Source organism: Labrus mixtus, chromosome 8 (genome assembly GCF_963584025.1).
Source record: "Labrus mixtus chromosome 8, fLabMix1.1, whole genome shotgun sequence".
Taxonomy (NCBI): Eukaryota; Metazoa; Chordata; class Actinopteri; order Labriformes; family Labridae; genus Labrus; species Labrus mixtus.
This window is the reverse complement of record NC_083619.1, coordinates 19,596,152-19,615,808: the sequence shown is the minus strand read 5'-3', so window position 1 is coordinate 19,615,808 and position 19,657 is coordinate 19,596,152. Positions and strand designations below refer to the sequence as shown.

The 19,657-nt window shown below is 39.2% G+C and overlaps 2 protein-coding genes and 1 long non-coding RNA gene across 3 annotated transcripts in view; all 3 read left to right on the top strand.

Annotated features, from left to right (window-relative positions):
- Window positions 1–3,191, top strand: part of egfra (epidermal growth factor receptor a (erythroblastic leukemia viral (v-erb-b) oncogene homolog, avian)) — a 42,540-nt gene extending 39,349 nt beyond the window's left edge. The window contains exon 28 of the mRNA XM_061044960.1: window positions 1,177–3,191. Within this exon, the coding sequence (XP_060900943.1) occupies window positions 1,177–1,520 (344 nt within the window). The 3' untranslated portion in view covers window positions 1,521–3,191. The remainder of the gene's footprint in view (window positions 1–1,176) is intronic.
- Window positions 3,192–5,185: 1,994 nt separating this feature from the next.
- Window positions 5,186–19,657, top strand: npc1 (Niemann-Pick disease, type C1). The gene is made up of 25 exons (XM_061044959.1): window positions 5,186–5,346; window positions 7,518–7,646; window positions 7,806–7,912; window positions 8,273–8,418; window positions 8,694–8,861; window positions 9,000–9,249; window positions 9,389–9,471; window positions 9,581–9,951; window positions 10,091–10,317; window positions 10,725–10,825; window positions 11,534–11,636; window positions 11,766–11,955; window positions 12,196–12,378; window positions 12,863–12,977; window positions 13,133–13,260; window positions 13,566–13,700; window positions 13,859–13,948; window positions 14,203–14,393; window positions 14,505–14,620; window positions 15,116–15,245; window positions 15,419–15,604; window positions 16,254–16,485; window positions 17,275–17,388; window positions 17,674–17,836; window positions 17,923–19,657. Exons 1-25 carry the CDS (start codon window positions 5,251–5,253, stop codon window positions 18,003–18,005), a joined length of 3,837 nt encoding a protein of 1,278 aa, XP_060900942.1. The 5' UTR covers window positions 5,186–5,250; the 3' UTR covers window positions 18,006–19,657.
- LOC132979282 (uncharacterized) lies at window positions 6,114–6,544 on the top strand. The gene is made up of 2 exons (XR_009674042.1): window positions 6,114–6,239; window positions 6,344–6,544. It is a non-coding gene; the product is annotated as an uncharacterized LOC132979282 (long non-coding RNA).

Here is a 19,657-nt window from a genome sequence, read left to right as displayed (position 1 = left end):
ATTTGGAAAATATTGCTAATATTTTCAATTGTTTTTTTGGCTGCAAATGACATGCTTAAATGTGTTGTTGTTTGTTTTTAAAGGAGCAATATGTAAGATATCTACTGAATTAAATCATAAAATGACCTTACTTTATCATCAGACATTAAGGAAACATGCTATGTTGAAGTGCTGGCTTCTCTTATAATAATGTAGCAGCCAGTATGTCCTCCTAAGTTTCCATTCCAATCTGGAATGGTTTAGTTTTTGTTTTGATCAGAGAAGTTGGCGTTTTTAAGATACCCCACACAGCCGTTTTGGACGCCCCTCGGTTAGCCAAACAAACGGCCAAACCAACAGGTGTTGCAGCAATTGAAACGGGCAAGGGAACTGGTTCAGATCTAACTGATTCTACCCAATCTAAAAAGCCTCTGCACTTTTCTAACGATCAGAAACGTGGTAAGACTTTGATAAATATTGGAGATGCTTTTGAAAAACGGAGAGAGGTTAGAACGCAGAAAGGTTTAAAGATCGATGAACAGCTGGTTAAACATGGAAGCTTCAGTGTCCGCGCGTAGCAAACTGCGTACACATTGAAGCTACAGAAGAGCAGGCAGGGGGAGACAACTCTCTCCGATGTTTTGAATTTTAGACTGCAGTACCCTTTTTAAACGCTTGGTGTCAAATGACATATGGCTCCTTTGAAACACTTGCATTTTTAAAAACTTGCAGATACGTTGACAAGTTAAAGAAACATTGATTTGTCTTAACAAAAATAATGCAATCCCCTTTTTTGTCAGATTTCTGAAAATAGATCCATGCAGCAGAGATAAACATATTAGACATTTAAACCATCCAAGTAGGAATGAAGCTCTATGAACATTAGATCCTACATTTCCCATAGTGCTTATTATCAGCACATTTTTGTTCCCTTTAGTTTGTAACTCAGACATTTTTTCACATTTTTTTGAAGTCTTCCATTCAAAGCCATGATAATGACGACATGTTCAGGGTTATTTCCTTCACATTAAGAAAGTCTTTAAGAGTTAAAGAATGCAGTATATAATTCACTTTTAACTATCAGCTGGGAAGGCTGAAAATCATGGACTGAAAATGATCACCAGAGCAGTGATTATATAAACAACCTTATCTGGGTATAACCATAATAACACACTCATTTCATTATCTTTCTTACAGACTACATGAACCAGAACGGTGTCTCGGATATGATGAATCCCATCTACCAGCACCCCGGTCCGCCTCGCACCATCCTCCCCACCATCTCTTCAGACGACGCAGAATCAGAGTACCTGAACTGCTTTAAAACCGGGGACAAGGGACCCGAGTACCTCAACCAGATCCCATCCCCTGCCACCCTCCCACACACATCCAATGGAACGGTCCACAGCGTTCAGAAATATCAGCCTCAGAACAGCATAGACAACCCTGATTATCAACAAGACTTTACTCCCACCTTTAAGACACACACCAACGGACACATCCCGGCAGCAGAGAACGCAGAGTACTTGGGACCGGACTGAGGACCGAGTGGACAAATATAAGAGACTTCTTCTTGTTCCAATAAGAAAGGGCATTGAGGTCTTGACTGGAAGGGCATAGCAAAGTGGCACCATCAGTTATCAAATATGTTGTATTCTTCCTTTCAGAGACATGTGACACTTTGTGCAGCTTTTTTTTGGTAGTTTGCATGCACTCAGACTTGTCACATAAAACCCCCTCCTCTCATTCCAAAGATTTGTTTTTATCTCATCAGTTAACCACAAATGACTCTTTATGAATAAAAGCTGGATGAAAGCCGACTTCTAAATGACTCAGTTGACCTGAGACTTTCTGGGCCAGATACACTACATCTACATATTGTAACTTCTGTCAAGAAGTGAAAGTCTCTCCTGAAAAATGAGGTTTTCAAAAGCGGAAAGAACAGAAACTGGCAGCTCAACCCAAAAACAAAACAAAAAAAAAACGCCACAAAGGTACATGTGTTGTAACATCACAAGTTAGACACACAATCAATCAAAAGTCATCCATGAATACAAACACTCAGAAGCTTTCACTGTGATGAAGTCAAGATGATTAAAGGGAGCTTTTAAAGAGAATAATGCTGACTGTTTTGGGTCCTCAGAGGCCTGACGACGCTCATCTTAAAGGATGAGTCAATGAGGAAACAAAATGTTGCAATGTATAGAATGTACAGTCAGTTTAACGGGAAATATTGTCTTATTGTAAGGATTAAATATGTTACCTTAATGCTCTAAGACAGTTCTATGTGTACTACATACGTGTCTGTTTCTCTGAGAAAGAAACAGGAGAGTTTACTGTTTGACCCGATCTGTGATGTAACATTAACCGCATAGAGAATGTAATGATACAAATAGCAGAGGTGATGAGGTAGTATTCACAGTCCTGAAAGTCTAAGCTTGTTAGCACTATGGCATTAAAGTTGGTGTATCCAGGAAGCATTTGTAATGATCACCTCCCAATTTCAGCATCTCTTGTAACAATCTGACTGCACTCAGATTATTTTTTATGAAAAACCACATTGACTTGATAGAATCACCAGAAAACTGTAAAGCAGTTAAAACCAAGACTTCCCAATGTATTTGAATTCCTGTTTCACTATCTTATGTTGTTTTATCCTTTGTTTGAATATGCTGGATGAACTGTCCTAGGTCATGTGAGTAACTTGTTTGAATTTTAGATTAGAGGAATTCCCTGTAGATATGAGTTTTATTTGAATGTCTATATGTCAGGTCAGAAACTAAGACTGTTTCTGAGGTTTCGGCTCTAAATGTGTCTATATTGTTTGTGACTTTATATTTGTTAGAGACTTTACCTTGTCTGATTTTTTTTTTTAAACTAAAGTGTAGACTATTGTTTCCACGCAGGGTGTTGACACCATGTCTATGAAAAGGCTTCTAGCTTTAAAGTCTTGTAGTCGTGCAAGAGCATTAACATTATTCCTAGTTTTAAAGGAATATACTATTGTAGCAACCATTAAACCTACTTTTGCAGATTTTACACAGGTACATGTACAGAAAACATTCATGATACTGTAATATACCCTAAAATAATTGTGTATAATTTATACTCAGTACACAGTTTTTGTCACATTATATGTGAATATGCACTTATTCCTGATTTGTGAATATTTCATTCAGACGTGAACATTAATAAATCTTTTTTTTTTTCTATGGAAGAACCTGTTTGTTTTTTTCCCCCTGACAGATAAGTGTGAGACTGAGTGCTCTGGGATTTATTCCTTTCCTCTGGTTTGTTTATCTCCATGCCTGCAGCACTTCAAAAAAACAGTTTGATGAAATGCCTGGAGCAGATAATCAGCTGAACGAGAGCAGCCCACCCCCCAATGGTTTGTTGTTTCACTCAAAGTGATTCAGACGAACATATTTAAAAGGCTGAAGTTGCAGTGTGTTAAAACATCTTATAGACAATCGTGAGATAAAACCTCCTCTGATGAGATAAAAGTCACTTGACTGAGGATTAGGAGTTTAAACCGCATTTTAAGGAAGAAACAGAAATAGATCAATAAGGCTTTAGATGAAGTTTGATTACCCTCTGAAATCCCTGTTTTATTTCATTTCTAGTTATGATACAACAAATGTTTCACTTTTCTGTTAGCTATACTTGCATTATATGTGTGAACACCTTTGTTGTAGTTTTAAAAGGTGTGGGAACACTATGTGATAAGAAGAATAAGTGAAATTGAACAATTCTACAAGTACAAATTTGTTTTGCTACAGACGTCTCGCAAAATGTGTTGCAAAACTCAAACAGCGCAGATTCACGCGAGAAAAGTAGTGGATTTTTTTATACATAAGTAAACATTTTTACATACAGGTTCACTTTATTTTCCTTCAAGTTCTCAAATCACATTCTACAAGCTCTCCTATTTTGCAACATATGTATGGAGGACGAGATCTGACAGAAGTATAAATAAATGTATAAATAAATACTGGAATAAATAAATAAAATAATGAATAAATAAATAATTAAATGCGTGAATAAATAAATAAAAACTGGTAAATAAATAGGACATAAATAATTAAATGTCTTAAATTTATTTCTACATTTATTTATTTCCACTTTATTTTCCATATCGAGCTTTCCTGTTGACATTAAGCAGACTAGCATGGCTTCAACCGGGAGACTGCTGGCAGACCTGCTGCGGGAAGTTGCTGACCAGCTTGAGAACTGTGAATTTATTTTGAGTATGCCATTAGATAGTATAACTAACAGCAACTTCCCGCAGCAGTAGGTCTGCCAGCGGTCTCCCGGTTGAAGCCATGCTAGTCTGCTTAATGTCAACAGGAAGTCTCGTTAGGAATAGATCTGACTGGATCGCTCAGTTGACCAATCCTGAATGAGACTGACGTTAGTCCCTCCTACCTCATTAGCATACGGACACAGAAATGTAGAAATAAATAAATGTAGAAATTAGTAAATGTGTAAATAAATAAATATGGAAATAAATAAATGTGGAAATAAATAAATATGGAAATAAATAAATGTAGAAATAAATAAATGTGTAAATAAATAAATGTAGAAATGAATAAATGTGTAAATAAATAAATATGGAAATAAATAAATGTAGAAATAAATAAATAAATGTGTAAATAAATAAATGTGTAAATAAATAAATGTAGAAATAAATAAATAAATGTAGAAATAAATAAATGTAGAAATAAATAAATAAATGTGTAAATAAATACATGTAGAAATGAATAAATGTGTAAATAAATAAATATGGAAATAAATAAATGTAGAAATAAATAAATAAATGTGGAAATAAATAAATGTAGAAATTAATAAATGTGGAAATAAATAAATGTAGAAATGAATAAATGTGAAAATAAATAAATGTGGAAATAAATAAATGTAGAAATACATTTAAGACATTTAATTATTTATGTCCCATTTATTTACCAGTTTTTATTTATTTATTCATGCATTTAATTATTTATTTATTTATTCCAGTATTTATTTATACATTTATTTATTTATTTATACTTCTGTCAGATCTCGTCCTCCATACATATCTACCTTCCTATTTTTTTTCCCTTCTCAACAAATAATCCGACGAAGAAAATAATTAGAACCATCCAGATGGTGGCGGTAATGTAACACATGTGAATGCCAACCGCCCTAAAACAGAAAAAGAAGAAGAAGAAGAAGGCGAAGAAGAACCCATCAACAAGATATGCGAAACTTTAACAGGGCTGTCACTTCGTTTGGATGTCTTCAGTAAGAGGGATGGGATTCTTACAGAAAAGAAGCATTTTACATGTACTTTTCCTTTTTGTTCTCCTGTCAGAGGAACATTTCCGATGGGTAAGTTTAACACTAAACTAAACTGACTAAAAGATGACTCAGCTCGGTCTTCTGTTGTTTATCCGAGGCGGCTAGCGAAACTATCATTCAGGCTATCCGTGGTTTACACTCTCTCTATCCGGGATAAAATTAGATTCAGACAGTAATTGGTTTAGTGGTGGATAAAGTACAGCTGTAGTAAGAGGTAAATTACAAGATAAAACAGCAGGAGCCGTAACGTTGTCGAAACTGGATACGATGTTAGCTGTGACATCCCTCACAGATTAATGGTGATAGTTCAGATTTTATCCCGGGAGCCTGAAGTGTCCCGGAAAACAAAACGGAAAGTACAGCCAAGATAAATATGTGTGTGGAGGGGAAATGTAGTGGTATTCCTCCGCCATAAATGCTGCAATATATATCAGTAAACTGGAATAAAAAAAAAATGCAAACTGGTTTAAAGCTTGACAGATTGTTAAAGTGAATTTTCTGTTTAGTTGACTGTGCATTGTGTTCCTGTAATGCTGTCATACACCGAAGGCTTGACTGTCCAAACATTTTAAGCAACTCTTACAGAAAATACAAAAACAAGTACGTAGTTACAATAAAGCAGATGGGCAACAAAAGCCAACCTAAATTAAATGGGTTATTAGAAATGATTAGTCATTATCTAATGATGGGCTTAAAGGTGTAATATACAAGATGAATATTCATGTTTTCTTATTTGTCGTATTTTCCATTGTAAAGATGTTATTTATAAAAGCACACAAAACCATTTGACACAGTTGTCCCTGCTCGATGCATTCATTTTTGAGTTAATCACACAGATAATCACCTTCTCTCTTCTCATCACCAGAGGTCTTTCTCTAATCCAGTGGTTGTTTATTTTATTGTTTGCACTCCCCTTTCATGAGGTAATCAGGACAGTCCACTGCAATTTAATAGAAACTGTTTGAAAGAGTGCTAAAATTGAATAGAGAATAAAGAACTGAATATGATGGATTATTCTTTTTTCAAGATAAGAGATCAGAATTCTGGTGGAAACAACAATGAGGATGATAGAAGAAGAAGAAGTGAAATATTGACTTTATGGAGACTGCAAATACTTGCCTACGTGCCTGCTTTTTTTTTTTTTTGTAGGTATGGGGGTCATAAACCGGCTCTGTGATTTTCATAAATCCGTTCAAAGGAATCTAGCAGGGATTGGGTTCTTTTTTTTTAATAAAAAAGAAAATCCTCTTAAAACAAATTCTCAATTCTTGCAAGTTGACTTTGGACAGTTTTCCTTGTTTGCAGCTGCGTAGAAGTCGGAGTGAGGGGATAATGACATACGGGTGCTGCCCTTGAACTCAATAGCACAAGGCTCAAGTAGGACAGAGTTTAACACTGAGGCCACTCATAAAACAGTTTGTGGAGTAAGTGAATTAACTTCCCTAAGCACCGCTCCCAACTAAGACCACGTGAGGGCTTTGATGCTGAATAGACGGATAATGTAAACACTCAGACTGCAGAAGCTCTCAATGGTTTTAATGCATGTTAAGAAACAGTTACTGCCATTTGTTATATTTCCTGTACATGACACAATTAAAATCAATGTTTCCTCAACTCAAACAAACTGAGTTTGGTTGTAGCTTCAACAACAGTGTGCGAATGTTGTCATCTTACTATCAACTCTTTTTTTTTTTTTTTTTTTTTTTCTGGCCTGTTCTATCTTAAATTCTGGGTTAATCAGGGCAGCATTGAGGGACACGATTGAAACAACTCTCTATCTCTCCAAAGCTCGCTCTTAAAATACCGCCTTGAAAAGAAGAAGTGAGATGTTTATTTTCGACTTTCTAAGCACGAGATACATGGAGGAGAGGATATGAGACACACATAGAGGTTTAGCATCCGATCAGAATGTTAAAGTCTCTTGGTGAGCAGCCAAAAACACAGTCCAAATGCCCACTGAAGCTTTTAATGAATCTGTATGATTCGGCTCTCTGTTATTGATATGTTGGCGACCTTGTTCTTGTCCTTACTAGATATAACTGAAGTAGGCTACGATCAGTAATAAGATTCAACAGCCTCGAGAGAAAAGAAATACACTTTACTCAGACACTCATACTGAAACAATAAGGCCAAGAGGATTCCTTTCATGTACACACACTGCACCAATGCTCACCGTGTGTTTCTTGTTGTCTTTCTGTCAGGTTGAGGCCCAGCATTGCGTGTGGCACGGGGAATGTGGGGAGTCGATAAAGGTGCCTGGGAAAAAGTACAACTGCGACTACACAGGTCCTCCCATCCCACTTGAAGAGGAAGGTTATGAGCTTCTCACGGTACATACGGCGTCTTGATGCTTCGTGTGTGTTATTCCTGACATCTGATGCTCAAAACAGTGTTTTGCAACATACTTCTGCTTTCTTTTTCTTCTTTTTTTTTACACCAAGGAAAGAAATGAATCAAAGTGACGTCACGCATTTTGTGTTTGCATGCAGGAACTTTGTCCTGGATTTGACTATGGAAACCGAAGCCTGTGCTGTAATACCACCCAGTTACTCACTCTCAAAGGGAGTCTTCAGCTGCCCCTTCAGTTCTTGTCTCGGTATGCACTGACTTTATAACATTAACCAGTAAAGCACATGACATTGGTGGAAGAGCATTATTATAGCCGTTCAGAACGCTGAACAAAAACAGGAGACTATCTGTCTTTTTAAATCTGTCAAATCTATGTTGTTGTTCTAACATGCAAGCCTCGCCTTTGCATGTTCTAAATAATTGGTTAGAGACAGACACACAGATGATTTTACAAGGTTGGCATATTTTCTTATCGTTATAGATTTTATTTACTCCAGTGGAAATGTTATTGCCTTGTTTTTTTACCTTGCATCCTCAAACTTGTTTCTATCATACTGTACTATATGTGCAATAATCCCTTTCTTTATTCCATCCCGTCTGTGTGCAGGTGTCCCGCGTGTTTCTTCAACCTGATGAACCTCTTCTGTGAGCTGACATGCAGCCCCAACCAGAGTCAGTTCATGAATGCCACAAAGGTTGACGGTCCAAATGTAGTGGAAGTGCAGTACTACATCGGACAGACATTTACGAATGGTTAGTTTCCCTGCCAGATTGTGATTTGGATATAAAAAGACAGCTTCACCCACATTACTTTCATGTTTTTTGTTTTTTTTGTGTATCTGTTGCAGTTCCCTCCTTTAAAAACAAAGTCATGTTCTCACTTGTGTAAATCTGTGGTTGGCCATAAACTTACACGTTTCTTTTTTGGGTCAAATGAAATGGGGAACTGGCAATTTAATGTCATCTCATGAAATCTTGACGTGTTCCCCTAAAATAATACAATTGTGCTTCCTTTTTTTTTTTTTCAGCAATGTATAATGCCTGTAGGGATGTCCAGGCACCATCCAGCAACGTGAAGGCGTTGGCTCTGCTGTGTGGGAAGGATGCCGATCAGTGCAATGCTACTAACTGGATCCAGTATATGTTTAATATAAATAATGAGCAGACTCCCTTTCCCATCATCCCAATATTCTCAGGTAAAAACATTTTTTTTAGAAACATTCCCCCCTTGCTTATTTTATGTTGGTTAAGTCAGTGTTTACCTTACCAAGATCTTTTGCAGTTTTTGTATATTTCATCCACCCCGCTTTGCTATGCTGCTTTCTTTGTTCTAGATGTCCCAGTGGCCGGGTACGATCCCATGAATAACAAGACATTTGACTGTACCGAGGGTTTGGAGGACGGTTCAGGCCCCTGCTCCTGTCAGGACTGCGCAAAGGCCTGTGGTCCCAAACCTGTGCCTCCCCCTCTCCCCCCTCCCTGGACCATCCTCGGTATGGATGCCATGACTGTCATCATGTGGATCTGTTACATGGCCTTCCTGCTTATCTTTATTGGGACTGTAGTGGGAGCTTGGTGTTACAGGTAAAGGCCTGACTGGCTTTTATTTTTGAAGGGTTTAGAATGTGTTTTACCTGCAGTCATTGTAAAAGAACACACTTTTATTCAGATGCTTACTTTAGAGTTATATAAACTTGGCTTGTGTTGTTGTTTGTGCAAACAGGAAAAGGACCATCATGTCTGAGTACGGCCCCATATTAGATAGCAATAACCCATTATCCCTCAACGGTGATGACCCTGACCAAGGTATAGTAGTACTGTCAAAGTGTTTTGAATTGTTGGTAGAATTAACATGTTTTTGTTATTGCTGCAACAAACTCATCAATGTGTTTTTTTTTTTTGTTGGTTCTTTCAGTAAATGCGTCCTGCTGTGAAACACTTGGCGAGCTCTTCGAGAACATTCTGCGAACCCTCTTTAGCTCCTGGGGTTCCTTCTGCGTGAGGCATCCATCTGTGGTCATAGTGGGGAGCCTGATACTGGTGGTGGCCTCCTCTGGGGGTTTGGTGTACATGCGCATCACCACAAACCCTGTTGAGCTGTGGTCGTCTCCGTCTAGCCAGGCTCGCCAAGAGAAGGATTATTTTGACAGCCACTTCGGACCCTTCTTTAGAACTGTACAGCTAATTATTACCACTCCACTCAATGACACTTTCCTCTACTCGCCATACTTTGGAGGATCAGACGTCCCGTTCGGAGCCGTCTTGGACAAAGGCCTCCTGCACCAGGTGGGTTAGATGGAGCTTGTATGGTTTTAGCATTTAGTCTTTCTCTTACAAGTTGGATAGGAACGTTGCGATGTGAAAAGCAACTCTGACACTTTAACTTATTGCTTCTTGTTTCCTTTTCCAACCTTATCCAAATCAGGTGTTAGACCTGCAGCTTGAAATCGAAGCTCTTGTAGCCACAGACAATGGAACAGAAGTCACCTTGAAAGACCTCTGCCTGGCTCCACTGGCCCCGTTCAATACCAACTGTACCATCCTGAGTGTCCTCAACTACTTCCAGAACAGCCACACTGTGCTGGACCACAGAAAAGGAGACCCCTTCTACACCTACGCTGACTTTCACAGCCACTTCCTCTATTGTGTCAGGTGATTCTTTTTTTTTTTTTTTTTCCCGAAGTTGGTTTAGTTCTTGATTTGACTTTCAAGTGTTGAGCAAGCAGGCTGGCACTCAGTGGGTAGACATCATGTTTACTGCCTGCAGAAATCTGCTTGAGGTCTTGGAAAAGGTCAAAGCTGACAAAAGAAAAAAAAAAAGTCTGAAATCAAACACCTGCATGTCACGAGAATCTATTTTCACAAAATGCGGCTATCTGCAATCTGTGGGGGAAGCCGTCATGTTAAAATAGCAAAATCAAACTTCCTCATTGGTTGTTCTTTGGATGTTCTCCTTAACTGCCCAACAATGGGGTCATATAATGGCCGATGATTGTGGTTTATCTTCTTACAATGTGACTTCTCAGCATTACAACTCTGCTGTTTGTTTTCCTCCACAGTGCACCAGCATCCCTCAATGACACCACCGCCCTCCATGACCCCTGTTTAGGCACATATGGTGGCCCCGTCTTCCCATGGCTGGCCCTCGGTGGTTATGATGGTGAGTTGGATCAACCCATTTAGTGTGCAGAGAAGTAGAAAACATTTTGGGTTTTTTTCCATCGTAAGCAGTAACATAATCTCATAATGTTTACAACCTCTCTGTAGATTAGTTTATAGCACTAAGAAGGAAAATATGGTCCAACAGTGGTCGGTTAACTTTTAAAACATCATTCTGCTAGATCTGGCAATCTCTAAAATTGTGTTAACAACAGCTTACATCGTGCTCTAGGAGGGTCCACACATTTTAGCAGCGGTTTATATCGGCTTTTAAAAAACAAAGCAATAACACTCAGGGGTTTCTCTTTAATCCACGTTGTGTACTCGTACTGTGCCGAAGAACACCTCTTCCAACCGTGCCAAAGCCAAGGAAGTGATCGGAGAACTCACACTAGTTAAACAAACTGGACTTTAGGGGTGAAGCACGCTTATGCTCGGTACAGATTGCCTAGTGTGAGTCCCTTAGAGAGATTTCAAATGACATGGAGGCAGGCACGTGTGGCTGTACAGATTCTGCCTGATATATACATGGGGATGATTTGGTTGATTAATTTGCTGGTTTCCCTGTTTTATTTCATGCCCTTCTGATGTGTTCTAGTCATATTTCTTGTTTTGTATGGTTGTTTTGTATGGCTTCTCTTTGTTTGGTGGATTTTTTTTTTTTTTTTTTTACTGTTCTGATGTCTGAATGAGTTTATCTACATTACAGAGACCAACTACAACAACGCCACCGCTCTGGTGATCACCTTCCCACTCAACAACTACCTGAACGACTCAGTCAAGATGGCCAAATCGCTGGCATGGGAGAAAGAGTGAGAGAAAATGATCTGTTTCTAAAATCCGTTAGAGCCTTTCAAACTTGTTTAGCGAGCAGAAGTAACAGCTACTGCTGGATGGCTTGTACTGATTAGATTTATTTTTTTGTGTGTACTTATTTCAAGATTCATCAGCTTCATGAAGAACTTTAGCAACCCCAACCTGACCATCGCCTTTAGTGCGGAGAGGAGCATTGAAGATGAGTTAGACAGAGAGAGTGACAGCGACATCAGCACCATAGTGATCAGCTATGCCATCATGTTCATCTACATCTCCCTGGCTCTGGGTCACATCAACAGCTTCAAGAGGGTGATGGTAAGAGCTTAAGCACCACTCTTTTTCCCGCCCTGCAAAACGTGTTATTGTCCATCTCTGAAATGCTTTACAACATTTTGCAATGTTACTCAATGTTCCCCTGCCTGTGACATAAGAGCTTGAGGAAATGGTTCAACTAAACTAGTAAAACATGCTTGACAACTTCCCACCTCTGGAGCAGAAAGGAGATGAGAGAAAAGGAAGACCATGTCTGATCCTCTTATCTTTTGGCCCGTACAGGTGGACTCTAAGATTTCTCTGGGTATCGCGGGTATCCTGATTGTGCTCAGCTCCGTGGCCTCCTCACTGGGCATCTTCAGCTACTGTGGCATCCCCCTCACCCTCATCGTGATCGAAGTGATTCCTTTCCTGGTGCTTGCCGTGGGAGTAGATAACATCTTTATTATAGTTCAAACATATCAGGTACCTTTTCTTCTCTCCATACTTGAGCGTGTTATGCTACCTCACTCTTTGTGATAATGGGTTCATTATATACACTTTTTATTTGCATAAATGGTTAATGTCATTTTCACACTGTCCCCTTGATAAATAAAAAAAGTTCTGATTCAGGGTAGCCTTGGTTTTAAACAATGTGGAAATAGATTTAGACATTTTGCTTTTTTTACGTGATCTACATGCTGCTTCCAACAAAGTTTACGATCAAATATTTCACCAAGAAATGTATTTTCATTATGTATTTTCAAATCTATTCTATATATTATAGCTGTATTTTCAAATGTATTTTTCACCCTTTCTATCTCAACATTGTTCATCTTTAGTTTATGAATACATTTCTGATGTTTAAAAGGAGATTGTAATGTCAGTGAGGTTAAAATCTGAAGGGTCGATGCTGCCAGTAAAACCTGTTTAAAAAAAAAAAATAATTCACACTTGTGTCTCCTAACAGAGGGATGAGCGGATGCCACAAGAGGAACTCCACCAGCAGATCGGTCGTATTCTTGGAGACGTAGCCCCCAGCATGTTCCTCTCCTCCTTCTCTGAGACAGTGGCCTTTTTACTGGGTAAAATCTCTAGACAATGGAAATGAAACTATGTTTTCTTAGTTATTATAAGTGAAGAATATGTTTTTTTTTTTTCCTTGGCCAGACGTGACCCATTGAGTCTAAAAAGTCTGTAAGTCACATCCTGATAAATATGTCCTCTTTGTCTCCTGCAGGAGCGCTGTCCAACATGCCCGCCGTGAGGACGTTCTCTCTGTTCGCTGGCTTGGCGGTTTTTATAGATTTCCTGTTGCAGATTAGTTGCTTTGTCAGCTTGCTCGGCTTGGACGCCAAAAGACAGGAGGTGAGACTGCGGGGAAATGGTGGTTACCTAAATGACAACACTGGCGGGTTTACAGAAGGGCTGACAAACTGTGAGGTTTTGTGGACAGAATCTCCTACACGTTTATCAGTATTCATTCTTTTAAACACTGTGCAAGCTAATATAAGAGATAAATCTTCTTTTCTGGTTGAATATTTTCAGAGCATAGTAATTAGCCAGTGCTGTGATTGCAGTGAAGACTTGCTGATGGCCTCAGGAAGTCTTGCTCTGAATAATCAGCGTTCTCACTCACTTATAAAGTGCTGTGTGTTCCTTGGTTTTTGCAGGGCAATCGTCTCGACATCCTCTGCTGTGTCAAGCTGCCAGAAGGTCAGGAACAAAAGACAGACAGCTTCCTCTTCCGGTTTTTCAAAAAAGTCTATGCTCCATTCATTCTCAAAGAGTGGGTGCGACCAATCATAGTAAGTACCCCGGAGACGCTCTGATAGCCGTGAATCTCTTTCCTCGAGAGATTTGACTTTCACTTCCCCCCACCCCCTCCTGTCTCTTCTTTTTTGTCGATGCATTGAGTTTCTAAATGTATTGATGATTTTTGTTAACCATGTTTGTCTTTGTAAAGGTTGCAGTTTTTGTGGGAATGCTCTCCTTCAGTATTGCTGTGGTGAATAAAGTAGAAATTGGACTGGACCAGAAGCTCTCCATGCCTGATGTAAGTCTATTCCCAGTTTCTGTCATAGTTGTGTTTTTTATGGGTCGCTAGTGCATTCTGCTTGTTCCTTCTATGAATTGATTGCTGCAATAAACACAAGTAGTTCTTCTTATTTCTCTGTGTATTTTCATGCTCTTATAAGACATCAATCAATGCTAAATCCAATCATCATCATCTAGTGCTGTGTGTATTTTCATCCCCGTAACATTACATCCTTGCATCATGCTGCTCTAACAGTCTTCCTCTCCGTTTAGGACTCCTACGTGCTGGACTACTTCAGGAATCTGAGCAGGTACCTCCACACTGGAGCTCCAGTCTACTTTGTGGTGGAGGACGGTTTAAACTACAGCAGCCCAGAGGGTCAGAATCTTGTGTGTGGAGGAGTTGGCTGCAGCAACAACTCTCTCGTCCAGCAGGTCTACGCCGCCTCGCTCATCAGCAACTAGTATGTTTGAATTGTGAATAAAATTGGACCACACAGACACATGGCTTAAATCTAGATCACCTGACCTGTCGTTATGCAATCTATTTCATTTCTGTTCCCCTTCACTCCTAGCACTACCATTGCCTACACACCGTCCTCTTGGCTCGATGACTACTTTGACTGGGTGAAGCCTCAGACCACCTGCTGTCGATACTTCAACACCAGCGGAGCCTTCTGCAATGCCTCGGGTACATTTTTTTTAATCAAATGTCAACATGTTCCTAATCATTATTTCACAAGCTGCTGTTTGACATACTTTCAACCTTTTCTTTCTGTTTTCATGCAGAGAACACTGTGAACTTAGGGACATTGTTTGCTGCATAATGCCCTTAGTGTTGAGGACATCATGCAGCAAAAGCATTGAGACATTCAGTGCAGTAGGGTTATTTTTATTTAAAAAGGCCTGCCACTTACTTCAATGTTTTCTGCAGCCACGTTGCTTCAGCATTGCGTCAAAGCATGTACGAACAAATAGTGTGCTTTTACTCAAGTACTATTATTTTCAGGCTCTGAATATCAAGAAAAGGTTTCATCGAGATTTCTTTTTGTTCCTGAAAGTGCAAGTTTGAGGTCATTTTCCACATTTGTTTGCTTTTTCTTTTCATTGCTTTGTCTCAGAAAAATGTCGTTTCTACTATCCAGTTGTTTCAATGGATGATAATATTTCTGATACTGTTTTCCAGTGGTGAATTCCTCATGTGTACACTGTCGGCCCATGACTCCCAGTGGCAAGCAGAGGCCAGAAGGAGACGACTTCATGCGGTTTCTACCCATGTTTCTGTCAGACAATCCTAACATCAAGTGTGGAAAAGGGTAATTTTTTTAGAGCTCTGCTGAAATGTGTTTTCATTCTTAGGTTTGATTGAAAGCACTCAGCGCTTCATTCAAAACTTTCACGTTAACCTCTAGTGTTGCTAGTGTTCCTTTTAAATGTGACGGTTGGTCATTTTTTCCCCTCTTGTGTCCCTTTAACAACGCTCCTCCAGAGGCCACGCAGCCTACGCAACAGCAGTCGACATCTATCCTGAAAACAAGGGGGTCGGGGCCAATTACTTCATGACTTATCACACCATCATGAAGGAATCACCGGACTTCATACACGGTTTGAAAATGGCTCGGGCGCTGGCTAACAATATCACTCAGTCCATCAACCACAGAGTGTTTGTCTACAGGTAACAATAAGTATTCTCACTCTGAATAATACGCTGAACAAATCCCAGTCATTGCTGTCTTTGTGACGATAATAACTAGCATTCAGTTTTCTGTTCCTCAAGGGAAATACATGTGACACAAGTTTTGCTTGTTTTGAACCCCCTCCCCCCAATAACTCATGTTTATTGGGGGCAGGGGGTAGTTCAGAGATAATCAAAGAGGACATTATGAATGGCTAAGATCATGTTTGACCATAAGTACTGTAAAAATCTTAATGTACCCTATGAAACTAAAGGTTTTAGAATAAGTTGATTTGGTGGGACAGTTTGTGGGAGCAATAAGAGATCGGATATTTCATTTGGATTGGACGAAAATGAACACCTATTAAAGAAGCATCGATTAACTGAATAACAAGGAGCCCTCAGGTGTCATTTTGAATTGAATTTATTTATTTAATAGGGACAATGCAATTTAACATAATTTCAATACAAAGCATGAAACTGATGTGCTGCATAAAGAGTATATAGCTATTGCTAATTTCCAACTTGTGTCCCCAGTTGGGCCTTTGTGTAAACAAACAGATTTAAAATGTACAACATTCAGTTACATAAAACCCCATAACACGATATGCAATGTGCACTAAAAAAAACATTTTTCCTCCCTTTGCAGCGTCTTCTACGTGTTTTACGAGCAGTACCTGACCATTGCGTACGACACAGCTGTGAACCTGAGCGTGTCGCTGGCGTCCATCTTCGTGGTGTCGACGGTGTTGCTCGGCTTCGAGCTGTGGTCGGCCTTGATCGTCAGCATCACCATCGCCATGATCCTGGTGAACATGTTCGGGGTCATGTGGCTGTGGGACATCAGCCTCAACGCGGTCTCTCTAGTGAACCTCGTCATGGTGAGAAACGACATGAGACACAAATGACCTCTGAGACTGGGTGGAGTATCTGAATAGTGTCCTTAGTGCAGCGACAAAACTGATCTGAGTTTGGGTTTTTAGGAAAAGTAGCATTCATCCTTTCCATGCTTATGGCAAGTGGGTGATACCATTATAGACCAGAACCACATCGTCTGTTTATTTATAGTCATGCATCAGATTATAAGAGCAACTTGTTTCTTAACTGGACTCTCACTCTTCAGTTCCATACAATACATTTTTCCCCCGGATACATGAATTTATTAATTCAATTTATTTCCAAACAATTTCTGTTAAAAGGAATGGTAGTAGTTAACATCACTTGAAAATATTTGAATGAGTTTTAGTCTTGATTTACAATCATGACTAATATAAGTGGCATCAGTCATTGAGTTCGCACACAACAGAGAAGTATCACATGTTTTGAAGACTTGTCACTAGGATTGTTAGGGATGTATTTTACGTCCGTCATTTTAAATCACAGACTGAACCTTTAAACTTTGAACTTGTTTACATACTGGCTGGTCACTCAACTCCTCATTCTGCCAACCTTTCAGGACTTTGTTCCAGCTATGTCAACGTGTCCTTAAGTTTCCCTTCTAATGTTTGTGAATAACATATTTTCAGAACCATGAGGAACGACTTGCTCGTCATCTCACCTGTAAAGTATTCAGTTCAAGGACGGCAGCTGAATAAAAACTTCAGTCAGATGGATTTTATTCCTGCATTTTTGTGTTTTGGTGCTGAGTTGTGTTTTGTCCTCTGTTGCAGAGTTGTGGTATCTCAGTGGAGTTCTGCAGTCACATCGTGCGTGCGTTTTCCATCAGTGTGAAGAAGAACCGAGTGGAACGGGCCGAGGAGGCTCTGGCTCACATGGGCAGCTCTGTAAGTCTCACTTTTTTACTCCAATCAAATGCACAAGAAGAAGCTTTTCAGTAGAAGCAAACAAGAAGCTTTTGGGGTCCAGAACGTTTATTGATTTTTCTAGTTATTTTTGTGCATCTGTTTTCTGGTATTGTAACCAGGAAACCGTATTTACATACATGCTGTAGCTCAGAAAATTAGTCTCTAAATGTAAACCTTTTATTGATTCAAACTCTGTTTAAAAATAACGATGATTGAGTTTAAGTTTGGTCATTCTTACATGCGGTTTAATGTTTCTTTCCACAGGTGTTCAGTGGGATCACATTAACAAAGTTTGGAGGGATCCTTATCCTGGCACTTTCCAAGTCTCAGATCTTTAAGGTCTTCTACTTCCGCATGTACCTGGCTATAGTCCTGCTGGGGGCCACGCACGGCCTCATCTTCCTCCCTGTACTGCTCAGTTATATCGGTCAGTATTAAGTTAAAAAGAAAAAAGACATGAGATTTAATGTACAACGTCTGTATTGACTGTCATGTCTTCTTGTGTTCCCACAGGTCCTTCAGTGAACAAAGCGAAGGCGTTTGCTGCTAACAAACGCTACGCTGGTACAGAAAGGGAGCGCCTCCTCAACTACTAGCACACTGCCTGGGACACTGAACAATGAACTAACTATTTGTCTGAGAGTGGCCGTGTGGGTGTGAGCGCAGGCCGTTTCTATGATTACTGACACACTCATCATCGTTGCCACTACTATGCACGGATTTTAACTCAGGAATATACACGTGGAGAGGAGTGCCAGAGGCCTTGTCAGACTGCAAACGTATTGATTTTCCTCAGAAGACTTTGGACCCCCAGACATTGCCCCTCCTTCTCCCCCCTTCTTTTCTCCTTCACACTACAGGGCGAGCCAGTCTTCAGCGGTCGAAGCTTGGGCAACATACTTTAAAAAAAAATAAAGAAAAAAAAAGTACAACGACAGTGTGGAAGTAGGAGAAACACTGCGTCAAATATCAGTTGACAGTCGCCTCCTTATGCTATGAGATTTTTAGATTTGGGAAAACGCTTAAGGGTAAAACTGGTCAGTTTGTTTCATGTTTTTTTAAAGAGAAGAGAAATGTAATATCTAAAAAGACATTTTTGAAAACAGGACTTTTGTAGAAACATTTGATATGAATGATGATCATCTATGACACGCACACAGCATGCTCTAAAGCTGACAAAAATCCTGATATCACAGGTCCTCATAAACTGGCATTAACATGCATCATAGCTAGTTTCACCTGGCAGTGACGTGTTTGTACACAGCGGTAACGTTTAATGGATTTAGGAGGATTTGTTTTACTCTTTGCAGTGTGTAAAAAAAGAAAAAAAAAAAAAAAGTGAAGAACTTCAAGATGGGCCTTGTTGACATTGTTTGAGCAAATGTAATCGTTTTTAGCACACTTGCTCTTAAAGCAGCATTTTATCTGGTCTTTTATTTCAACATAGGCGGGTAGCTCCATGATCTGGTGCAACATTTCATTTTAAAGTTAGGTGATGAATCCTAAGTGTTCCTCTGATGTGTTTGCATGACTAGATTATAAATCCTTCTCTGGTACTTTTTAAAAACGGTCCAGTCACGGTGCGTGTTGATGCCAGGGTTTATGAGGCTCTCTTATTCTAATAATGGTTTTACAATGACGTGTAAATGAGTACTGAACAACATTTTGTTGCATGAAGAGGTGAAGAATCAATCAAAGCTTAACTGTAGATAGCTGACCAGGACTGATTTAGATTGATTCATTTGTCAGCTTGACATTGTCATACAGAATGTTGATTTTCAAAAATGGATAATGGTACAGTCCTGACTTTTTCATTCCTACTCATTTAAGTTATTCTTTTTTTTTTTTTTATTAACTTTTTTTTTTATCATGCTTTGCTGTTCATGTTTTACTCAGTTGGTATACAATCATTTAAAGGAACAGCCTTTTTGTGTTTTTAAAATTCTCGGCACATTTTTTTTTTTCCCCCTCGAGCTGCAGTAACGTTTTTTTGTTGACGCAAAAAGATATTCTGTGGATAAGTTAAATCTTGGGTGTGAAAACATCTTTTATGAGGAACTAATAGAAAAAGTTGTTACAGGAATAATGCAGAAATGTGTTTGTTAACAGTGCTGTGCATTGATTTGGACAAATCGTCTCTGAAACTGTTATAATATGATTGTGTGTGTGTGGGCGAGGACTGAAACCACCAGTGGGAGACTTTAGTTTTTAACATTTTTAACAAATATTAAAATTTCCTCATGTAAAT